At 40.8% G+C, this 22892-nt stretch overlaps 1 protein-coding gene across 1 annotated transcript in view; it reads right to left on the reverse strand.

Annotated features, from left to right (window-relative positions):
- The window catches only part of LOC145414396 (glutamate receptor 4-like), a 148171-nt gene that overhangs the window by 38543 nt on the left and 86736 nt on the right, over window positions 1–22892 (reverse strand). Inside the window, exons 6-7 of the mRNA XM_080283957.1 lie at window positions 21675–21769; window positions 5021–5266 (exon numbers count right to left, since the gene is read on the reverse strand). Coding sequence (XP_080140083.1) covers window positions 5021–5266; window positions 21675–21769 — 341 coding nt within the window. The remainder of the gene's footprint in view (window positions 1–5020; window positions 5267–21674; window positions 21770–22892) is intronic.

The raw sequence follows: 22892 nt of genomic DNA on the forward strand, positions 1-22892 counted from the left end.
TCTCTACTTGGTAGAGATACATTGGCTGTATCGTTCCCACTTCGGTTGGGATAGGCTGGTCCTGCAGTGGACACTCAAACGGCTGATATGATATATATATATATATATATATAGATAGATAGATAGATAGATATATATATATATATAGATAGATAGATAGATAGATAGATAGATAGATATATAGATATAGATAGATAGATATATATATATAGAGATAGATAGATAGATATATATGATATATATTATACATATATATTATATATTATACATATATATTATATATTATGTACTTGCATATATACAGTACATATACTGTACAGTATATATATATATATGTATATATATATATATATATATATATATATATATATATATATATATATATATATATATATATAGATATATAGATATAGATAGATAGATATATATACTGTATATATATATAGATAGATAGATATATATATATATATGATATATATTATACATATATATTATATATTATACATATATATTATATATTATGTACTTGCATATATACAGTACATATACTGTACAATATATATATATATATATATATATATATATATATATATATATATATATATATATATATATATATATATATACTGTACAGTATATGTACTGTGTATATGCAAGTACATAATATATAATATATATGTATAATATATATCATCATCATCATCATCTAATCCTGTGTTATCCCATGAGGAGCGTAAGAGCCCGGGGCTAGGCAATTTAGTACTGATATTTAAGATGAGCAAGAAGCCTCACTCATTCCTGAGTAGCATTATGTGAGCAATAAGCCCCAACCCCCCCTTGGATATTAACCTGCACAGGCTCAATCCGATTGGAGCGCCCTAATTACCCACTAAACCGCCAGGTACCATAATTTTGTTATATGATTACCACCCAGCGTAGGAAATGGTTTCATGGTGTACAGGAAACCATTTGGCTTGTCACTCAGTGAAGAGCCACCCGTAGACAAAAGGAAGATTGAAGAATGAAGGAAAGAAATACAGAAGAGAATATATATATATATATATATATAGCAGGGGAGTGAAAGATAAAAATGGTAGATTACTAGTGGAGAAGGGAGAAAAAGTGAGCAGATGGAGAGAACACTTTAAGGAATTGTTGAACGTAGAGGATGGAAGTAATGCGAGTATAAGTGGCTGGGGAATGGCTGGGAGAAGGAGGGAGGTGAGAAGACAGGAAGAAATCAGTAGGACAGAAGTTGTGGAAGCAATGAAGAAAGTTAAATTGGGGAAAGCCCCAGGAATTGATGGAGTGTGTGGTGAAATGCTGAAGCATGTGGAAGATGTGCAGATTGGTCTGGGAGGAAGGTAGAGTCCCGGAGGATTGGAAGTCAGGTATAATTATTCCCTTGTACAAAGGAAAAGGGGAAAAAGAAGTGTGTGGTAATCATAGGGGCATTTGTCTTCTTAGTATAATAGGAAAAGTGTATGGTAGGATACTTATAGACAGAGTTAGAGAAAGAACAGAGAAATTAGTTGGAGAAGAACAGGGAGGCTTTAGGAAGGGAAGAGGTTGTGTAGATTAGAGATTCATTCTTAGATCTTTAGTGGAAAAGTTTCTAGAGAAGGGAAAGAAGTTGTATGCGGCTTTCATGGATTTGGAGAAAGCATATGACAGGGTGGATAGACAAGGATTGTGGAAAGTGTTAAGAATATATGGAGTAGATGGGAAGTTGTTGAATGCTGTGAAGAGTATGTATGACGGTGCGAAGGCTGCAGTGCGTGTGGATGGTGAACTAAGTGAATTTTTCTCTTTGAAAGTTGGTTTGAAACAGGGATGTGTCATGTCTCCATGGTTGTTCAATCTGTACATGGATGGGGTAATAAAAGAGGTACAAGGTAGGGTAGTGGATGTTGGAGAGGCCCTGGTGAGAGAGGATAGTGTTTGGAAACTCCCTGTACTGTTGTTTGCAGATAATACTGTGTTGTTGAGTGAAGACGAAGGGGAGCTGCAAGGCTTGGTGGATGAGTTTGAGAGAGTGTGTAAGAAACGGAACCTAAAGGTGAATGTAGGGAAGTGTAAAGCGATGGTCTTTGAGAGAGGTGAAGTTAGTGAATGTACAGCGAGGTTGGATGGTGAGGAATTGGAAAATGTGAGTACGTTTAAGTATTTGGGTAGTGTGATGAGTAAGGATGGAGGTTTGGAGGGTGAAGTGCTTGAAAGGGTACAGCAGGGAAGAAAGGTTGCTGGTTCTTTGAAAGCAGTGATAAGAAACAGGGAAGTGAGCATGGAAGTGAAAAAGTTACTACATGACAGTATTGTGATACCAACTCTAACGTACGGAAGTGAAGCTTGGACATTGTTGGAAGGACACAAGTCAAGAGTGAGAGCAGTGGAAATGAGTTATTTAAGAGGAGCCTGTGGAGTCACGTGGAGAGACAGGCTGACGAATGAGGATATAAAGAAGCGTTGTGGTGTGGATGTGGATGTGATAGGAAACGTTATGAGGAACACACTGAGGTGGTTTGGCCATGTGGAGAGGATGGAGGGTGAAAGACTGACGAAGAGAGTGTATGTGAGTGAGGTGGAGGGGGGAAGAGGGAGGGGGAGGCCGAGGATGAGATGGAGGGATGGGGTGGAGAGGTATATGAGAGAGGGGGGTGTGAGTTGGGAGCAGGGCAGTGAAATGGCGGGAGACAGGGCGACTTGGAGGCGATTTGTTTGTGGCCACCCCAAACGGGATTGAGGCGTCTGGCAATATATATATATATATATATATATATATATATATATATATATATATACATATACCTAGGCTGCTTCCCCCAAGGAAAGGGAGGTAGCCGAGACAGGACGACACACTCCCCATTTACTCATCTATTCAAACACATTCATTCTCATCTTAGCCCCAAAGGGGAGAACGGACAGATCCTCACTGCACCACACCGCACAAGGGTCAACTGCGCAATGCAATCAGTGACATCCGCAGTAGCCCGACAGCAGAACTGGTTTACCCCTGCCACATCATAACAGACCCATCCCCTTATCCGCACCTGACCTGACTATATATATATATATATATATATATATATAAATTTCTCAGAATGTCATTTAAGAGTATCATAAATATTCGGCTAAAAATAGGAACAATATTATGACCGCGCCTATGCATTAAATTTTTCGCAAGCCTCATAAGATACCGCGACTATACATCAAAGTTTTTGCATGCCTTATATGATCCCTTAGGGTATAATTTGAATCAAACCTACAGTAAGGTCGTTTAAATATTTAAGAACGGGATCTAATCATATTCACAATTTTAGCAGAAATACCTACGTAACAGCAAGACCAGAAAAACTGTTGTTGAAAACTGTGTAATATTTGAAGATGTATGACAGAACAAAGTACCCTAAAGGAGCAAGGGAAAATTTAAATTATCATGGTTACTAATTGTATTTAAAAACTGTGAACGGTAATCACTTAGTGAATAATACCATGCCATTACTTAACATAAAAAGGCAGAAACCGCTAAAGCCAAAAACAAAACCAAACTGCACTCACTTGGGTAGAAAAACATCAAGGTACAATTCCGTCCAGAGATCTACACTGAAAAAGGTTCGAAACTGAGCTAGTGAACAGGCCACACACATACTGGAACAATGAAGCACTATCATGAACACTGGACATCGAACACGGACCCTATGAAACCACGAAACATTATTGGCAAGACTAGTTTTAGGATTATGCATCTTAATTAATATACAGTACTTTAACCGTGTAATGTATCCCCATGATCCCAAACGTACCAATAATTTGAAATTCTCTGTGAGAGGGCATTTTTTGCACAGTGAGCGATTTCTTAGCAGTAACGAAGTACACAGTGTAAAATATTCTCAGATCAGTAACTTTTCACTGTGTTCCAAAGCTGATTCGGAACACCCTACTGAAGCATGCCAAAGACCATGCCTGATAGGTAAGACAAGCAAACCTTGTATGAAACATTTTAACATGACTGGTTCACATGCAGTCTTCAGTACCTAGCATTCTGAAAATGTCGATCAAAAACAGTCCCAAAATTAATACTAGGGAAGCTGTTTCTTAAGATATTTTCGGCTACCGTATATAATTTACAGCTTATCTTGCCATAACGTGTTGCACTTTCAATCTGCAAGCATCACACATAGCTTTCATTAACTCCTACTGGACTCTTGTAACAACATAACTGCCTGTTAGCTGATAGAATAAGCTACAAGTGATTACGATGACACATTATTCAGTTCTTGCGACAACCAGACGATTTTATTCAGCTTAGGGGAGCCTTGCTAGTAACAATGCTGTTACGGATTGGTATATCTAACTCATCCAGGTCGAAAAGTCTGTCCGGATGTAATTAAAAGAAAATGGTAACAGGTAAACGGCAAATATCACTGGGCTGATGACATATTCTGTGTGTTATTCTCGCAACTTCAGTCCAGACGATTTTATTCAAGTTTGACGAAATCATCTATAGTGATGGGGTTAGAAAAAGCCCCCTGTGCCCTTTTAAAACTTGATTTTCCTCCTAATGCAGAATAAAGTCGCCTGAGAGGAGCAAGAATAAAATTAATCAATACGTAATTGAGAAGTGGTTAAGATGCGAAAAAATAATGGCACTGGATTCTGAAGGGCGCATCCACCAACAGCCAGCCTTTGTTTTCCATGTGACAGCAGGTCGACCACTTAGTATACTGAATATACAGTATATTTGCTGACGAAGTTTCCTACGTGTCTGTCGATTTTAAACTCATAAAAAAAAGTTTTATTGGCAGTGATGCGGTGATGTGAAGCGTTTGTGTGTGTGTGTGTGTGTGTGTGTGTGTGTGTGTGTGTGTGTGTGTGTGTGTGTGTGTGTGTGTGTGTGTGTGTGTGTGTGTATAAACTTGACAGCCCGTCCACTGAGGCTCAGCAGTTCTTTATAGACAGCAGTTACTTCCCTAATCACATTAAACATCACCTCACCAGCACATTCCCCTAACTACCTCACCTTCCACTCGCTAGGGCTGAATCTGCTGACGAGGAACAGGACGGTGGAAACCCCGACGTAGGCGAAGACGATGCAGGTCCAAATCTCGTGGGAGAGTGGCGACATGAAGCTGAACACTCCGGGTTTGTCCTTGGCGGGTTTCTTGATCATGATGGAGATGCCTTGGGTCATGAAGGGCTTGGTGAAGTCGATTACCTGTTCCCTCGAAGATGTGATGGTTAGTGGCGCGATCGCTATGTCCGCCTCCTGTTGCCCAGAGATAATGTATGAGTTTGGAAGTATGCTGGAGCCTTTATAAACGAAGCAAAGTGGAGAAAACAAAAATATTAATCATCAGCAGCATCATAACAGTTATGTATCGTGATGCTGACAATTCTCTGTGATGCCGATAATTAATAATGATAACTGATACACAAACCGTTTTGCGTTATGCTCCACTATACCCCCCCACACACACACGCCAACGCCCTTTACCGAAATACAGACATACAAAGACCCCCAACACTTTCCAGTCACCATCCTCCCCTTTTACACACACACACACACACACACACACACACACACACACACACACACGCACACACACACACACACACACACAAACAGTTCATTCACTTTCACACACAACCCCTCCTCTTCCCACGACACACATTGATATCTGTTTATTTACTACAGACTATATATCTCATTAAGTCCACGAAACCGCTTATATTACAATACAATAGCGGCTGCCATTAACGAATATACTCGTACAGTAAAGGAGGAACTTATCTTTCTCAATGCTCAGCTCTTCAGCCAGTCATGTCCCTCCTTATACAGGCTGAGGTTTCATTCATAAATTACGTGTCCTTACTATGGTTAAGTTACCAAAAATCTCCACACGCAAAATTTTGACATACGTTCCACCTGGTAAACTGTACCATATGTAGTGTGGATTTAGATCCATTCTAGATTAACTCCATCAGTTCGAGGAAGTTAGACATCCTCCTCATCCTTATACTTCAGTTTCTGGTTGACAAGCAAAGTTGCTGTGGTGGAATTAAGTTAATCTCCTCTTTTTAGTATTACTGTTTATCCACCTCATCCTCTCATTATTATTATTATATTATTATTATTATTATTATTATTATTGCTGCTACAACTACTACTACTACGACCACCACTATTATCATTATTTTTATTAGTGATCCTCCTTTTCCTCCTTTTCCCCCTCTTATCTTTCCTGTCCCCTCTTGTTATCGTCTGTCACAAGCTGGCGCGATCCTATATTTAAATAGACTCATGACATTGAACTTTGGTGGGAATCCGCGAATTCTAGTGGAATCCCAGTATGTATCACTCAGTCAACCGCCACGTATTCACCCGATTGGGCGTGTTTTCAGAACAATTTTTCACTGTTTCATAAGTGATTGTCTTTGTGCGCGACATTAGCACCTCCGCTGAGTGATTTATTGTGGGTATCACTCACACTAAATTCGTTGGCCGTTAGCAAGCATGGCCGGCACTCGCCCCTCTCTCACGTTTTGAAGTCAGTCAGGATTTGAGTGTCGTGGAAGCAGGTTCGATTGGCCCCAGTGTGGAGCAGTGCCGCCGTTGTCCAGCGAGTTCCTGAATTCCCACCTAGTGTGAACCGGCGAGAGGTTTAGCGTGTGCAGCGTCCTTATTCAGCAACAATGCCCAGTCCATTTCGCTTAGCCCACTCTCTGACCAGTATTTTTCTTTCGTTTTTCCTAGGTTTAAGAGTTTAACTTTTGAGTGAATGAGTGATTGTGTTCTCCTTATTTTGAATTCATTTTGGAACATGTGACGTAAATTTATCTCATTGTAATCAATAAATTCACGGTTGCTTTTCTCTTGAGCTTAATGTAATGTAAACTCGTGTTTTATTTCTCCACATTAAGCTTATTTTAGTTATAGCTCCTAGTTTCATAAACGCTTTGCATTATTCATAACTGGTATTTAGGCCAGTCCTTTTTATTAACTTAAATCCGTTGTGCAACCAGGAGTTAATGCACCAGCAAGAACCTGTTTATCATTAATAGCATTAGTTATTGATTGTCAGGGGTGGAGTCACTTTCTCCAGAGGCTAACAGCACCAATAAACAGCACGTGTGAGTAATTAGTCTCTGCTGTGTACTGTTGAGAAAGTTTATAAATTCTCGTCCTTAGAGAATCGGCGAAGTAAGCCGCATAAAGTAATCATTGCTTGATTTTCACAAGTCAATTCTTTGTTCTTGTTCTCAAGCAACATTTTAAAATATCAAGTATTATTAAATATTATTCTTTAATATTGCATATTTCTTCAAAAACCCCGTGACATCTGGCGACCTCATTCCAGGATATTAACTCCTAGCTCTAAAGTTATTTACGAGACAATACTCACTCACTCATACTTAGGTATTTATCATTAACCTGCCCCATCCCGACGTTTTTGGACCTTTTTTGGGGGGGGTCAAACATCCGCTTTTGGTGAGAAACATCGAAAATCCATAGAGAATCACTCACCTGAGGTTTAAAATACCGGATTTTGGTACGAGTACTTCCTTACCTGACTGGGTTTTCTAACAGGCTGGCACCAAAGAAAACGAGTTCTATGGGAGGGTAACTATTTTATCCACTCATAAACAGTATTTATTTATTTACTTGGTACGAATTTATATGTAGTACAAGAGTATATTGGTTTTCAAACAGTAATATAGGCATTATAAGCACTGTTTCACTCACTAACTCATCACCACTCATGACCTTTTTTTCCCACATTACCTGATCATCATTTCTGACTGTTTCTTCCTCTAATGCTATGTAAACTTTGTCCTCCACATTGTCATCGATTGGGGAATCACTCTGGCCCTGCATGTCTTTATTGGCCAGGTCACTGGTAACAGGTGAATTGCCGAGACAATGGTGTGCAGGGGGGGGAGGGGTTATGCGGTGTAAGGCATTGTTCCTGCTTGGCATCTTGTAGAGGAATAGAGGAAGGTGTCCCGTGTATACGTGCCAAAAACCACTCGCGAAATCACTCGCGAAAATTGAAAATTGTGCAAATTAGGGACCTTGCAATGTTGCCATGTTAATTCACGTCGCCGGGACGGCGCAGGTTAAAGTCTATAGGCACTATCTTACTGGTGATTATTGATTCAGTTCTATTAATTTTACATAATAGTTTTCACTGTCAATTTGTTTAATTTTCTTTCTTTACCAGTTTAACTATATAAAACTGGTCACCACTAACCTGTACCTATATTCTTTATTCTTGATTATTGGCATCTTTCTCCGCAAAATTGCAGTCAGTACTGAGTCTCTAGTTCACTTAGATTGAGTTAGCATCATTGTCATAAAAAAACTTGTAGTTACTTGTAGTGGAGTTATATATATTAGACTTGTGGACGAGCGGTTGTTATACTTGAGTAGCTTTGTAAGTAGATAATCTTCTTTCCCATTTGTCATTCAATGACAAGGAGAGGTAAAGAATAGTATGGGATTATTTTTATTTGTCTTGGAAATATTAACAAGTCTCTCACACAGAGCGAAGTATAGAGTCCTGCTTGCTATCTCCTGTCTTGCTCTCTCTCTCTCTCTCTCCCAAGTTGCTAAGCCCTTCTCCCTATGACCTGCCTGTTCTATGGCTAGCCTCCATCTGAGCTCTCTTTCCTAAATTCTGGTGAAACAGGAGTCGTATCACGTGTGTTCCCTGTGGTTGGAAAGTTCTAGAAGCCTGTGTGTGAGTATGTGTGTATGTGTGTGTATGGTCAACAAGGCTTTGTTCACCTGGTGAATTGCTGATAACTAACTGCATCATCTCCTTACTGGCTACTTCGTAATCTGTCGTCAGCTTTTCCTCAGTGTAACTTGCAAGATCATTTCCCATTCCCAGGCTCGCATAGAGCTGTCTATCTATCTATTTATCTATCTATCTATTATGATTTGTAATTATAATATGGACTCATAACATATGCTCGGTCCACGCAGCTGAAGGTCCTCCGACAGCAATTATCATTGACACATGCTAATCTATTAGTACATAATATTGATTATAATATTGTATACATATAATATTTATAGTAAATAGTGATTATTCAGTAATATTACATTTTTAAACAAGTTGTATACATATTTGAATAAATGCATTAAAAGTAAATTATTTAACTGTAATACAGTATGTACAGTCGTCAGCATAATTTCGCTGCAAGTCTACTAGTGTGATGCGAGTCCTTTTCTCTGGCAACAGTGTAAAGAGATGAGTTGCCACATACACTTTTATACACTTTAACGATGTGTTTTTCAAAAGTGGTACTAGAGACTACCTAGAGTACAATACTCTGTATACCGTAATTGATTAGCATAAAAAAACTGCAAGAGTTGACAATGTTATGGAACGACGTATGAGCGTAATACTCTGGTATTCTTGATTATAACAGTATGTGAGCTCCCTTCCCGTCCCTCCCCCTTACTCCTTCTGATATCCCCCCCCACCCCTCCCTCTCCCTCCTACCCCCCACTCACTTTCATGCTTCTCCACTGTCTCCTCTCCCCATCCTCTCTACCTTCATTCATTTATCCACGGCACTAACCCGACTGGCGCATCGCAATTCTCTCTTGACTGTTTTCTAAACCCAGTCTGCCTTATTCCCAGTTGTTAGCAGTACTACCAACTATATACAAGGTTTATTATCAATATTCCTTCCTGTTCTAGTCCCATTCTTACCTGCCTTGTCTCCTTCCCACTCCTCTCCAGTTGTTTTTCTGTTCTCCACCGTTTGTCACTACCAACAGCCGGGAGATACAAGAACATTGAGGTCTCGTTCTTGTGATGTATTCCTTGTTAGTATATGTTTGAGTGAGCCTGGAAGTCTGTGCCTATTATATCAGTAGGCAAAATTAAACAAACATTTGTGCCCACTTCTCCTACTTCTCGCCCTCTCTCTTCCCTAGGAAAATGTTCCCATTCTCCTCATACTGTTCACTGAATCACGAAGCAGAATCAGAAACACTAAAGTTTCAAACCGCTGCGTCATGTGTGGAGTAACAAGTGGGAGAAAGAGACTTGCATGGCATGAAACTCTCGAATGTTGAGGAGCAAAAAGGTTACAGGAATAGACAAGAAATAGAGAAGAGTGCGGTCTATTACGTAGATTAGCGCTGTGGGTGATATAAGGTAGACAGGGCGAAGAGAGAGAGGAGTGGAGATGAAGGATAGCGGGAGAGGGAAGGAGGAGGGGAGGGTGGGGAGGGACAAGGGATGGATACGAGGGAGAGAACAGGAGTTTCTTCATTCGACAACATTAATCTGTCGTCTTTTGCACATTTTTACGCTAACCAGATATAAAGAATATTGTATTCTGGGTGATTTATAGTACGAATTCTTACAAACATGTCTTTAAAGCGTATAAAAGCCTGTGTGGCAACTAGTTCCCATACACCGTTGCCAGACAAAACAACCCACATCACACAAGCAGGCTTGCAGCGAATTTGTGCTGATGACTGTACTTGGGTTATTGTAGTGAAATGCATACATGCAAGAAAAAAAAAAAAGTTTAAAATTAAGATTATGGTAAGAGTTATTAATATTTCATTTAAAGATAATGGTACTGGTATGCCATACATGGGTCATTCTTCTTTGTATTTTTTTTTCTTTATATATATATATATAATTAATACTATATACAAAATATGTACACTTCATTCAGGGGGGTTAACTTGGATGTTAACTCTCCCCCCACTAAATACTGACTCCAAGTTAGCAATTCTTGCATGCATTCTGTGCACTGCGAACAGCAGTACTGCAACTACAATGCAGAAGATTATAAAGACAGTAGGTGCTGGGCTATACACATAATATGGGTTGAACATACTCAAACTCAAATCTTCCCAGGGCTTCATTGTTTCATTGATCAGTTGCATAGTTTCAAACTTAGGTGAAGTCAACTTAATACTTGTGCTCATGTTTAAGTCCATATCAGGCAGTGGGTGGAAATGTTTGTGTGTATGATTGAGAATGGCGTAGTGATTGATGGTGGATAAAGTAGACATGGCTGGTGTAAATACCGCACAGTAGTCTGGTGCTATGTATAATCCTGATGCTGATGTATGAGATGGTGGTATATCTGGACAGACTATGTAAACTGATGCGTTATGAGAGAAATAAAAAAACCGAGTGTCCAATGCGTTGATGTTGTACAAGCTTATCTGGAGCAAAAGTGAAGTTGCAATGATGATGAATATTGTCATTTCTGATGATAGCCATTTCACAAGGGACTGTATCAGTAGGCTGAAAAGTGAAAATGTACGCAGGACAAAGATGAACAGCATGTAAGGATGTGCGGCACTTTTGTTCAATTGTTGATTCACTTGCGAAAGTGACAGTGTCCCGTCTCTTGGAGACCATGATGAGTTCGGTGTCTGTGTTGATGTTGATGATGACCAAAGTGTTGTTATTTTTATAGGGGAAGGGGTGTATTTGGTATACTGTGAACAGGTCTTCAGTGATGAATGGTACATGAACTACTACTGATGTTGGTGTTAGTGTTGCTTCTAAATATGGGTAATATTGCGTGAATTCCCTACTGCGGAACAACGGCTTCAACTTATGTTTATGTATGCCTTGACTAACTATCTGACGTAGCTCATGAACTGGGAGTAAGTCAATTGTGATCTTGCCATCACCAGCATTCGAAATTCCTTGCAGAAGCGCCCTGAAACGATCTCTAGTGTTCTCTAATTGTAGTAGAATCGTGTCAATATGTTCTGTGATGATGGAGAAGTGTTGGGAAAGTGTAACGTTTCCCTCCATTTCATTTATTTTATCTACACTCTCGAGAGCTATGTTTTCTGCTTTTTCCATATTTTTCACAATTGTCTTCATTGCCGAGTTCTGTCCTGTGATGAATTTATCTTGGTATGTTAGTACCTGAGCTATCTTATTAAATCTGCTGTTTATTTCTTTAAGGTCATCCTCTGTAGCCAATCCAAAGATGTTTCCAAGAACTGCGCCACCCAGGTCGAACAAACCGCGCTTTTGGCGAGTACGTGTGATGTTGTTCCTGTCGCTCAGTACCTCCGTTCCATAAGATGGGAGATCTTGGATCATGATGAGCATAGTTGACTTTGCCTGTTCTAGTTTCCATTTCGCTAACTTTACCATTTCATTCACTTCCTTGGTGTTATGTGCTTGTGAAACATAATTTCCTATCATGAAGTCCAGAGTTCGCATCGGTGTCGCAAGTAAGTTACAAGTAAATTACAAAGTCTTTATATGACATTTGGTAGCAGCGAACGTATACGAACCTCGTCTACGAATCAACAGTGAATTCCTACAAAATATCAAGATTGAAAACAAGAATACCTCTCACAACCAACAACTCAACCAGCTCCTGACAGTATTCTCTCCAACCAGCCCCTCCGTCTCCCTGATCATCACGCTGATGTAGAGGTGAAGAGGTCACAGGACGCCTTGCAAGTAGTTTAACAAAGTACTGATACAAACAATCTTGCAATTTCTACGACGAACCAACGAACTACAACCATCTACAATCAACTACAAGTAACAACTCTACGAGTCGTCTGTATAATCTTCTACACGCACCTACAAGTAGCGGCAGTCTTCATCCCACAACGAGTAAATCACAAGAGAAAAGGTCCGAGAAAACATCGACAAAGAAAAACAAAACAAACAAACGAAGAATGAGATATGACTCATAACTCACAACTACCAGACCTCACCCTCCTCTCTCTACTACATCCACCCAACCTCCAACGCTGACGCAGGAGTGAAGAGGTCAAGACGACGAAGCAAATACCAAGTCCATATTCACAACTCATCCTACTCGCTCATCTTCACTCAAGTTACTCATCGCTACTCATTCACTCACCACAGCTACCAGTGTGGGAAGTCGACGTCATCATGCGTGCTTGCTGAAAAGATGCCATGTCAGTCATCCCACCACTGCCACCAAATGTCATAAAAAAACTTGTAGTTACTTGTAGTGGAGTTATATATATTAGACTTGTGGACGAGCGGTTGTTATACTTGAGTAGCTTTGTAAGTAGATAATCTTCTTTCCCATTTGTCATTCAATGACAAGGAGAGGTAAAGAATAGTATGGGACTATTTTTATTTGTCTTGGAAATATTAACAAGTCTCTCACACAGAGCGAAGTATAAAGTAGAGTCCCGCTTGCTATCTCCTGTCTTGCTCTCTCTCTCTCTCTCTCTCTCCCAAGTTGCTAAGCCCTTCTCCCTATGACCTGCCTGTTCTATGGCTAGCCTCCATCTGAGCTCTCTTTCCTAAATTCTGGTGAAACAGGAGTCGTATCACGTGTGTTCCCTGTGGTTGGAAAGTTCTAGAAGCCTGTGTGTGAGTATGTGTGTATGCGTGAGTATGGTCAACAAGGCTTTGTTCACCTGGTGAATTGCTGACAACTAACTGCATCATCTCCTTACTGGCTACTTCGTAATCTGTCGTCACCTTTTCCTCAGTGTAACTTGCAAGATCATTTCCCATTCCCAGGCTCTCATAGAGCTGTCCATCTATCTATTTATCTATCTATCTATTATGATTTGTAATTATAATATGGACTCATAACATCATGACTACCAAGGTCTATGTACAGGAAGCTAAAGATATGGGGCTTACTGACCCCGAGAAAATAAATGACTATGTCCTCTCTCGGTTTAATTACGAGCAGCAACGCGAAAATGATGCTCGTGAAGAGCGTCAAATTCAGCGTAAGGAACGCGAATATGAGTGAGAACAGCGCGAGGAACGCGAGAGAGAATGCGAACACGAGCGAAAACAACGCGAACTCGAGTTAGAACACAAGCAAAAGCAATGCGAACTCGAGTTAGAACACGGGCGAAAACAACTCGAACTCGAGTTAGAACATGAGCAAGAACAGCGTGAGGAACGAGAGAGAGAATGAGAACATGAACGTGCCGAGCGAGAAGTGCGCGAAAAACATGAAATTGAGATTTTGAAGCTCAAGCGAGACTCCTTGGCTTCAGACACATCTGGTGCAGCTGGCCCAAGCTCCACGAGCGCTATCCCTGCACATATTATGGCGACCCCACACATTAAACTTCCTCCATACAAGGAAGGCGAGCTAATCGAGCCATACATAGCTTGTTTTGAAGATATGGCTCAACTGTACCAGCTGGATGATGCAGTTAAGTGGTTTCAGTTTCTTAGCCTGTTTGAGGGCCCTGCCCTCGATATTCTCCACAGAATTCGTGGAGACAATCTCACGTATGAGATGATAAAGGCTGCACTTGTCAAAGCGTATGGTCTCACAGTTGACGACGCCAAGAGTCAGTTCATGAGGGCGCATCTACAGGAAAAAGAGACTGCCGTTCAGTTTCTTGACCGGCTTACTGCTTACTTAGATGAGTGGATGGAGAAAGATGAAACTCCTTCCATGCGTGAGGGGATAATTGACCTTATGCTGCGCATGCAGCTAGAAAAGTCGTGGCCTACTGAACTTATGGCTCAGCTTAAGATCTGCCAGGTAAGAGATGCCAGCCAAATGGTGAAGAAGGCTGATGCATTCTTCACTGCATACGGGTATCAAACTCGCAAGCAGCATACCTGGAACAGGAAAGCTGATAAATCTGGGAAACCGTCTCAGACTGAACCCCAGCAACAAGGCCATTCTCAGAATTATGGCCAAGGTCCAAAACCCCAGAAGAAGGACCAAGGGCAAAACACTCAGAAGCCTGAGTGGAAGAGGTACAACAAGTACCCTAACCAGGAGCAGTATCAGCCACGCAACCGACCGTCGGGACTATCCTTTTCAGCACCAGCCCCTCGGAGGCAGGAGGCGAAAGCAGCCTTTGTTCCTCAGCAGCAGCACAGCGGTGTCGTCCCTAGCAGTATGGGTACTTCCCCACAGTTCTCTAGTCCCCCAGCGACAGTGAACACGCTGCCACAGGAGGTCAATGCTCCATCTCCCCCGACAGTGAGTAGGACCCCTCAAGTATCTAATTCTCAGGGCACCATGTTTGCTGCATCATTTATTCAGCAGCCTCATGAGTGGCTGGCTGCTTCCTCCACAGGCCCTCCCACAGGTGACAGTGACTTCCTTGTTTAGCCAGGGTTTATGGGAGGCATTCCTGTGAAGGTCCTGAGAGATAATGGGTCCTCAGGTTGCTCTGTCAGGCAGAGTCTAGTTCGGCCTGAGGAGTACACAGGTCGACAGATCCAAGCTAACCTTATTGATGGATCAGTGAGATTGTTCCCTGAGGCATGTATCCAGGTGGCATCTCCATTTTACACTGGTATGACAGATGCAGTTGTCATGCCAGAACCTTTATTTGACCTTATCATAGGCAATATTCCCGGTGCCAAGTATAGCTGCACTGAAAATGATGCTACTCAGACTTCGGCTGCAGTAACACGAGCCATGGCTGAGGCTCCAAACTGTGTCACCCCGGTGACCATTGAATCGCTGCAAGATCTCATGTGTAGCCAAGTTGTTCAAGAACAACAGTCTGACCCGACACTTGCAGCCATGCGAAAGAAACAAAAGGGTAGAGTGATAAAGTATTCAGGGAGAGGTCAAGCCAAGTTCCTTCATAAACAAGGACGGCTCTACCGTGAATCACGAACACCCTAGGGCGAGGTTGGAATGCAGTTTGTTGTTCCCACTAAGTACCGCCAAGCAGTGTTACAATGGGGTCATTGTTCAGCTTCAGGAGGTCACATGGGCAAAAGGAAGACCCAGGGCCATATCCGTGCTGACTTTTTCTGGCCAGGGATGGGACGAGAAATAGATAGTTTTGTGCGTTCCTGCAATGTGTGTCCATGTACCATTAATCAGGGACATGTCCCTCCTGCTCTGTTTGAATCCACACCCATAATCTCTGAGTCAGTTGAGAGACAGGGCAGTGGTGAAGGGGGTGCAGATCTGACGTCTCACCCGTTGGCCCTACAGGACACAGTATGTCCAGGGCCTGTACATACATATGTACCATAAGTTAAAGGGGAAGTTTGAGAACCTTGCAGAGACAGTCCGAGGCTGTGTATGAATCACCTTGTGGAACGTCTCGAGCTGTGGGCCTCTCTGAGGATTCTTGGAGAATGCACATTATCCACATGAGTGTTCACACCCACGGTGAGTGTTAAAATGTGACCTGCCTAAGACTGCATAGGGATTCTCAGTTTTCTGTAATTAATCATGAGTGTAGTGTTAGGTTAACCAGTAAACTGCTTGGTCTAGGAAATTTGCAAATTCAAGAACTGACACGTTTCCTGGTTAATAATGTTAGATTAACTAGTAAACTGCCCGTTCTCAGAGATTTGTAAATTCAAGAACTGGCACGTTTCCTGGTTATTAAGCATTAACCAGTAAACTACAAGGGTTCTGAGAGATTTGTAAATCCAAAGACTACGTTTCCTGGTTAATAATAACATAAGTACTGATTGCTAGGCAGAGAGAGAGAAAGAAATGACACTTTTGATGCTCCACCTTGATTCCTTTCGCAGGTGCAAGTGGCGGGTGCAGCATTGTCATGCAGATCAGCTGGTCGTCCCTGTCGCATGCTGCCGCCTCTTCTCTTCCGCCTCGTCGTCTCTTTATTATTAATTTGTATTACATGATTTTACACATAGGCACAGTTACACCACAACTGTCACACCTACACCGTGTATTACATACATCATGCTACATAACAATTAGTTGTTTATGTAAATGTAGCGAACTTTTCGCTCAGTTTGACCTGAGTACAGGATTTTTCACCGTCGTCACGGAGTTTTTTCCTCAAGTTTGTTTCTATTAACGTAAATACGAGGTTTTTTTCACTCACTGGCGACTGTGACTTTCTCCTGTAGCAGGATAGCACACACACACCACAGTGTGAATCTTGTGTGACTGAGTTAGGATTTATATGTATGTAAATTGAAATTTTTTTTTTCAAGGAAAAAATTTTTTGATTTTGATGGGGCGTAATGTCACGAGTTGGCGCGATCCTATATTTAAATAGACTCATGACACTGAACTTTGGTGGGAAACCACGAATTCTAGTGGAATCCCAGTATGTATCACTCAGTCAACCGCCATGTATTCACCCGATTGGGCGTGTTTTCAGAACAATTTTTCCCTGTTTCATAAGTGATTGTCTTTGTGCGCGACATTAGCACCTCCGCTGAGTGATTTATTGTGGGTGTGTATCGCTCACACTAAATTCGTTGGCCGTTAGCAAGCACGGCTGGCACTCGCCCCTCTCTCACATTTTGAAGTCAGTCAGGATTTGAGTGTCGTGGAAGTAGGTTCGATTGGGCCCAGTGTGGAGCAGTGCTGCCGTTGTCCAGCGAGTTCCTGAATTCCCACCTAATGTGAACTGGCAAGAGGTTTAGCGTGTGCAGCGTCCTTCCTCAGCAACAACGCCCAGTCCATTTCGCTTAGCCCACTCTCTGACCAGTATTTTTCTTTCGTTTTTCCTAGGTTTAAGAGTTTAGCTTTTGAGTGAGAGAGTGAGTGTGTTCTTATTTTGAATTCATTTTGGAACATGTAACGTAAATTTATCTCATTGTAATCAATAAATTTACAGTTCTTTTCTCTTGAGCTTAATGTACTGTAAACTCGTGTTTTATTTTTCCACATTAAGCTTATTTTAGTTATAGCTCCTAGTTTGCATAAACGCTTTGCATTATTCATAACTGGTACTTAGGCCAGTCCTTTTTATTAACTTAAATCCGTTGTGCAACCAGGAGCTAATGCACCAGCAAGAACCTGTTTATCATTAACCCCTAATGTGCAGACAATGGACAGCCGACCCCCCCCGGGTGGCGGGGTTCGATCGCGGTCTGAGTACCTGTAGGAAAATATTAGCCAAAAATCAGAGATTAACCCTAGAACATTATACTTGGTATGGCAGATAGTACTTACATTCAGCTTTCTCCAGAGACAGGTGTTGAGCCTTCGTGGACTACCCAAGAACTTGTGGAGACTTGCAAATTTAGGTAACAAAATCTTCACTTTCACACCTCCAGCAACCTGGTTTCCCCTCTACCACAGCCTCATTCTGTCACAGTAAACTTTATACTACAACGTACAGGTAGTTTGGAATCCGTATTTGTACAATAAGCACTGAAAATAAGGCTAAAATCAACGAAGCGTACGGCTGACATGCAGCGCAGCGGCGGTCTTCCCGTCACTCAACAAACATTTCCATTTTCACAGCTAAAAACACATATACTACATTATTTTCAATCATATTACTTCCAAAAAAGATCACCGCAGCGCGCTTTTGATTCTGCCTTACGCCCGTCACTTTATTCTTGTTCCTGTCTGCTGCTAGCACTGACTTGGAAGAGCTAGAACTCGCCATAATGTCACTTTGAAAGCCTGCGGTAAACTGACGCTAAACAGGGGCATATTGTGCGAAAAAAAGCTAGTGTGACAACTGGGGAAACAAGCGTTTCCTATTAGCATAAACTGCTTGTGAGAGGAGAGCGCAGATTTACAGTTCTGAGCAGTCAGAGCGCTGCCATGTATCACAGCCAGGCTGGCCGGGCCGTGGTGGGGGGGGGAGGGGGGAAAAACGCGATACTTGGCAACAACGGAGGTCAGTAGTACAAAGGTAAAGTATGCTAATTGTAGCTAAAGGGTGGTGGTACTGATAGACAATACCAGCTGGAACATCCTTGCCCGCGTTTATTCAAAATTAACTCGAATCGCAAACGAGACGATCCACCATTATGTCCTTTTTGGCGAGCATCGCAAACGCGACGCCCCACGTTATAGGGGTTAATAGCATTAGTTACTGATTGTCAGGGGTGGAGTCACTTTCTCCAGAGGCTAACAGTACCAATAAACAACACGTGTGAGTAATTAGTCTCTGCTGTGTACTGCTGAGAAAGTTTATATATTCTCGTCCTGAGAGAATCGGCGAAGTAAGCCGGGATAAAGTAATCATTGCTTGATTTTCACAAGTCAATTCTTTGTCCTTTGTTCTCAAGCAACATTTTAAAGTATCAAGTATTATTGAATATTATTCTTTAATTTTGCTTAATCACAAAAACCCCGTGACATCGTCATTACCTTCCACTTCTTTTCTTTCTTCCTCTCCTCTGTTTTTCTGTTCTTATTCACCTTTCCTCTGCTCCTTTACCCCCCTATTTTGCTCCTCCTCCTCCCTTACATTCTTCTTCCTCCAACTCCTCCACTTCCTCATCTCCTCTTTCTCTGCATCTCTCTGTTCCTTGTCCACCTACTCTCCTCCTCCTCCTTTTATTCCATCTTTTGGCATTTTACACTCCCTCTTCCCACCTTCCTATCTTCTTCCTCTCGTCCCCTTTCTTCTCTGTCTCCTCATTCCACCTGGGTGTTATTTCACAGCAGTGTCTGACATTGAGTGGTGCATATTTTCTTCCTTCAGTGCATTAGGAGTCCCCAGATGAAAGATATGTCTTGCCGTAAATTAAGCTCATTCACACAAGTTTCGACCTGAAAGATTTCACATAATCATTCCGTGAAGAAAGAAAAACCCGGCAAAACAGTGACAGAAAATAACTTTAAATCAATATAAAGGTATTTTACGGACACCAGTCTGTTAACTCGCCTGTGATAACAGGCAGACTTCGAGCGATCACACTCGAAACCCAATAATGAGATCGCAAGACCTCAGCACATTCCTCTGAGTACAGTGTTGTGGGTGATGGATTGTCTATGATGTGGACCGGTATTCCTGGCTGCAGCTATGCATTGTAACACTATAGTTCAGTTAACGGACTAAATCACTAGCACTTAAACATATAAACTGTAGTGCCTCTCTGTTATCTTGTTTTTGTTTTTTCGTGGAGGAAACAATTTGTGGGCTCCTGACCTTTGGTTCTTTCTTCCTTGAATTAAAAAAAAAATCGTAAATAATAAAAGTGAAAATTGAGGTAATCACGATAACTGACCAACAAAAGCCAATGATTCCGCATTTGCTGTGTATCACCTGAGAGGAGAGTAATGCAATTATCTCCATCCCCGAAGGAACCAACAGACTGAGTCGAGCTCTTACCACTGAAAGCATATTATTACATTACAACAGAATATATAACCCTCGCACTTTAAGACATGCCTCCACGTATCTATACAGTTATAAAAACAATGTAATAACTGGGGCTACACAATAGGATAATTACGATTAACTACCAGACTGGTATAACGAGCACCCTAACAGTTCTAATTCATGACTAACATAAATGTGCCGGTAAACAGCAGCTATGCATAATAAATAAATACCTTCCAAGTGTGAAATCATATCCTGGTCAAACAAAGCAACCACATTCTCCCTAAAACAGCTGGACACTGACCTCAGGCCACTCACTCACGCTCACGGTCACACTAGCGGAGTACACCAAACAAATGTCAAACTAGATCCACACTGGAAATTAGGTAACCTTCACCATTAACCCTGATAAATATATTGTCTATACACATGTGAATCTCTGTGTATTATATATATTATGTACTACTATTTCATTTCATTGCTTTATATTTTTATATTATTTTCCTTTCCTCTATTGAATATTTTCAGAAATGGGGCTCGGTTTATTCGAGTTGGCTTCGTCACGAATAACCCGGGTACTTTTCTACACAAACTGTCACAAGCAATGCTGAATTCACAGTTTATACATTATTACCTTATGTTATTATATATTTTTACATCATTAATATTAAGGCAAGGATTCCTGGGATTTGCATGGTGAATGAATGGGTATGCGGCCCATTTCTTTGGGCATACTGCTGATTAGTTCTCCGACTAACGTATTTTTTTCCTATTCCTCGCTTGCTGTACCCAACCTAACCCCACCTACAGGTGTTAAAAGGGCGGGATGTTGATGATGATGATGATGATGATGATAATAATCTAAATACATTACGATGATGATTATCTAAATACGTTACTACTGGTAATTTAAAAATTTCTGCGAACAGTATATTTATACTGTACACTCCCCATAATGATAGTTCACGGTAGTAGAAATAATAAGGTCTTTAGTACACACCACATAAATAATTTATCATTATTACAATGATAACACGTTTTATCAGATTTCTGAGTTTCTCATCACAGAGAAATTTTTTGACTAATGCTTGTGAGATGGACCCAGGGTAAATACATCTATTTATCTATTCAAACACCTATCTATATTCGTTTATCTATCCACCCATCCAATTTGTCAATTCTGTCTGACCCTGCATCGTGAGAGAGAGGGAGGGAGAGGAAGAAACTAATTTGACTGACGCTTCCTCTTCCTCTTCAAAGAGGATTATTGGGTTGCATATTTTATAACATAAATCTATAATTTTTTTTTTGTCATATATATATATATTTTTTATCATTTAAAAGCAGGTCAGAAATCCAACACATCAAGAATAATTTTTGGTGGCAGGTTATTTATACTGTAACCTGGGGGGATTCTCTCTCTCTCTCTCTCTCTCTCTCTCTCTCTTTCATTTTAGAAGATTTTAATTCACCGTTTAGGAGACCTATTGTAAAGCGAGGTTAATGACGGCAATATAATCCCACTAGTTGTAAGCTGAATAAACTTAGTCCGGAGATGTAAGACTAAACTTACAAATACATCGTGCGAGAGAATGAGTTAAAAGAAAATGGAGAAGAGAAAACCAATGGAGGGTACCTGAAGCAAAACTAAGGCAACACTGACCTGTCTCACCAGCTCCCCCACCATGCCGTCCCAGCCACCGTACTGGCCATCGTTCTGGCCACCGTACTTGTTGTCCTTCACGAGCTGCAATGTGTCTGAAAAAAAAAATCTCGTGAGTAAATAGGTTAACAGATAAATAAGCCAGCATGAATAAGAGCATATGATTATATGTAAACTGCTGGGCGACACGATTGTTCTTCAAAGTTTTTAGTATCTAGGGGAAACTATGAAAAAAAAAAAAAAAAAAAACTGGCTAAGTTCATTAACAAGAGGAAATCGGTAAGGAAACAACAACAAAGATGTGATCAAGGAAAAATACAATATAGCCTTTACACGTTGCAATGTGTCTCGGGGGAAATAGACGCGTGAATAAACAGATTAATAGGAAAGAAGGCAGCACGTATACAATAACATAACTATGTGACAGAAAGGAAACCTCACATAGCGGGGGGGGAAAAAAAAGTGCCATTATTAAACAAGAAGACTAAGAGAGCCCATACCTCCACTAAGGCAACCTGTTTTTTTTTTTTTTTTTTAACCTGTTTTTCAGACCTTGACCTTTGACCATTTTTGGATCCAAATTTAATCACTTGTCCCTCTGATATTTCAGTCATTATACTAAACAAAATAGTCTGAGGTTACAGACGGGATGATGATGCCCTGTTTCCTCAGAATTATGTGGGATACTACTTTCCCCTCTAACACCTTCTCATTATGGTGAAGGGAATCTCTAATGCACAATAAATATCTCCCGTACGTCGAACTCTATAAAAAAAATAATAATAAATAACTGCCACTAAAGAAAGAAACTTATGTCTCCAAAAACAACACTTTCACAATCTATAAACGCTTTCACTTATTCTGCACAGGCTATCACAAGACGGTTATATTCAGCTCTAAGAAATTTTACTAGTCAAAGAATTGATACCTCACGATTAACTTTTTGTTCAACTAGAAACTTCCTCAGCTAAAGAAAATGGTAGGAATTTTTCATGAATATAATACCAAAGTGCGGCCACGTTAGCTAAAACATTAACACACACTTACCTCTTTACTTCTGACATTTCCACTGCAACACATTAAAATCGAGTACTTTTTTTTGGTTCCACCCCTTACATTGTTCTACCCCCCTTCCTTTTTTATCTCCTAACCTACACACCCAGTGACCGCCTTAACACTCAAGGAACAATTACTGTTGGTTAAACAGCTATTTGATTA

This window comes from Coenobita brevimanus, chromosome 1, assembly GCF_032717465.1.
Source record: "Coenobita brevimanus isolate Jiangsu-jjx chromosome 1, ASM3271746v2, whole genome shotgun sequence".
Taxonomy (NCBI): Eukaryota; Metazoa; Arthropoda; class Malacostraca; order Decapoda; family Coenobitidae; genus Coenobita; species Coenobita brevimanus.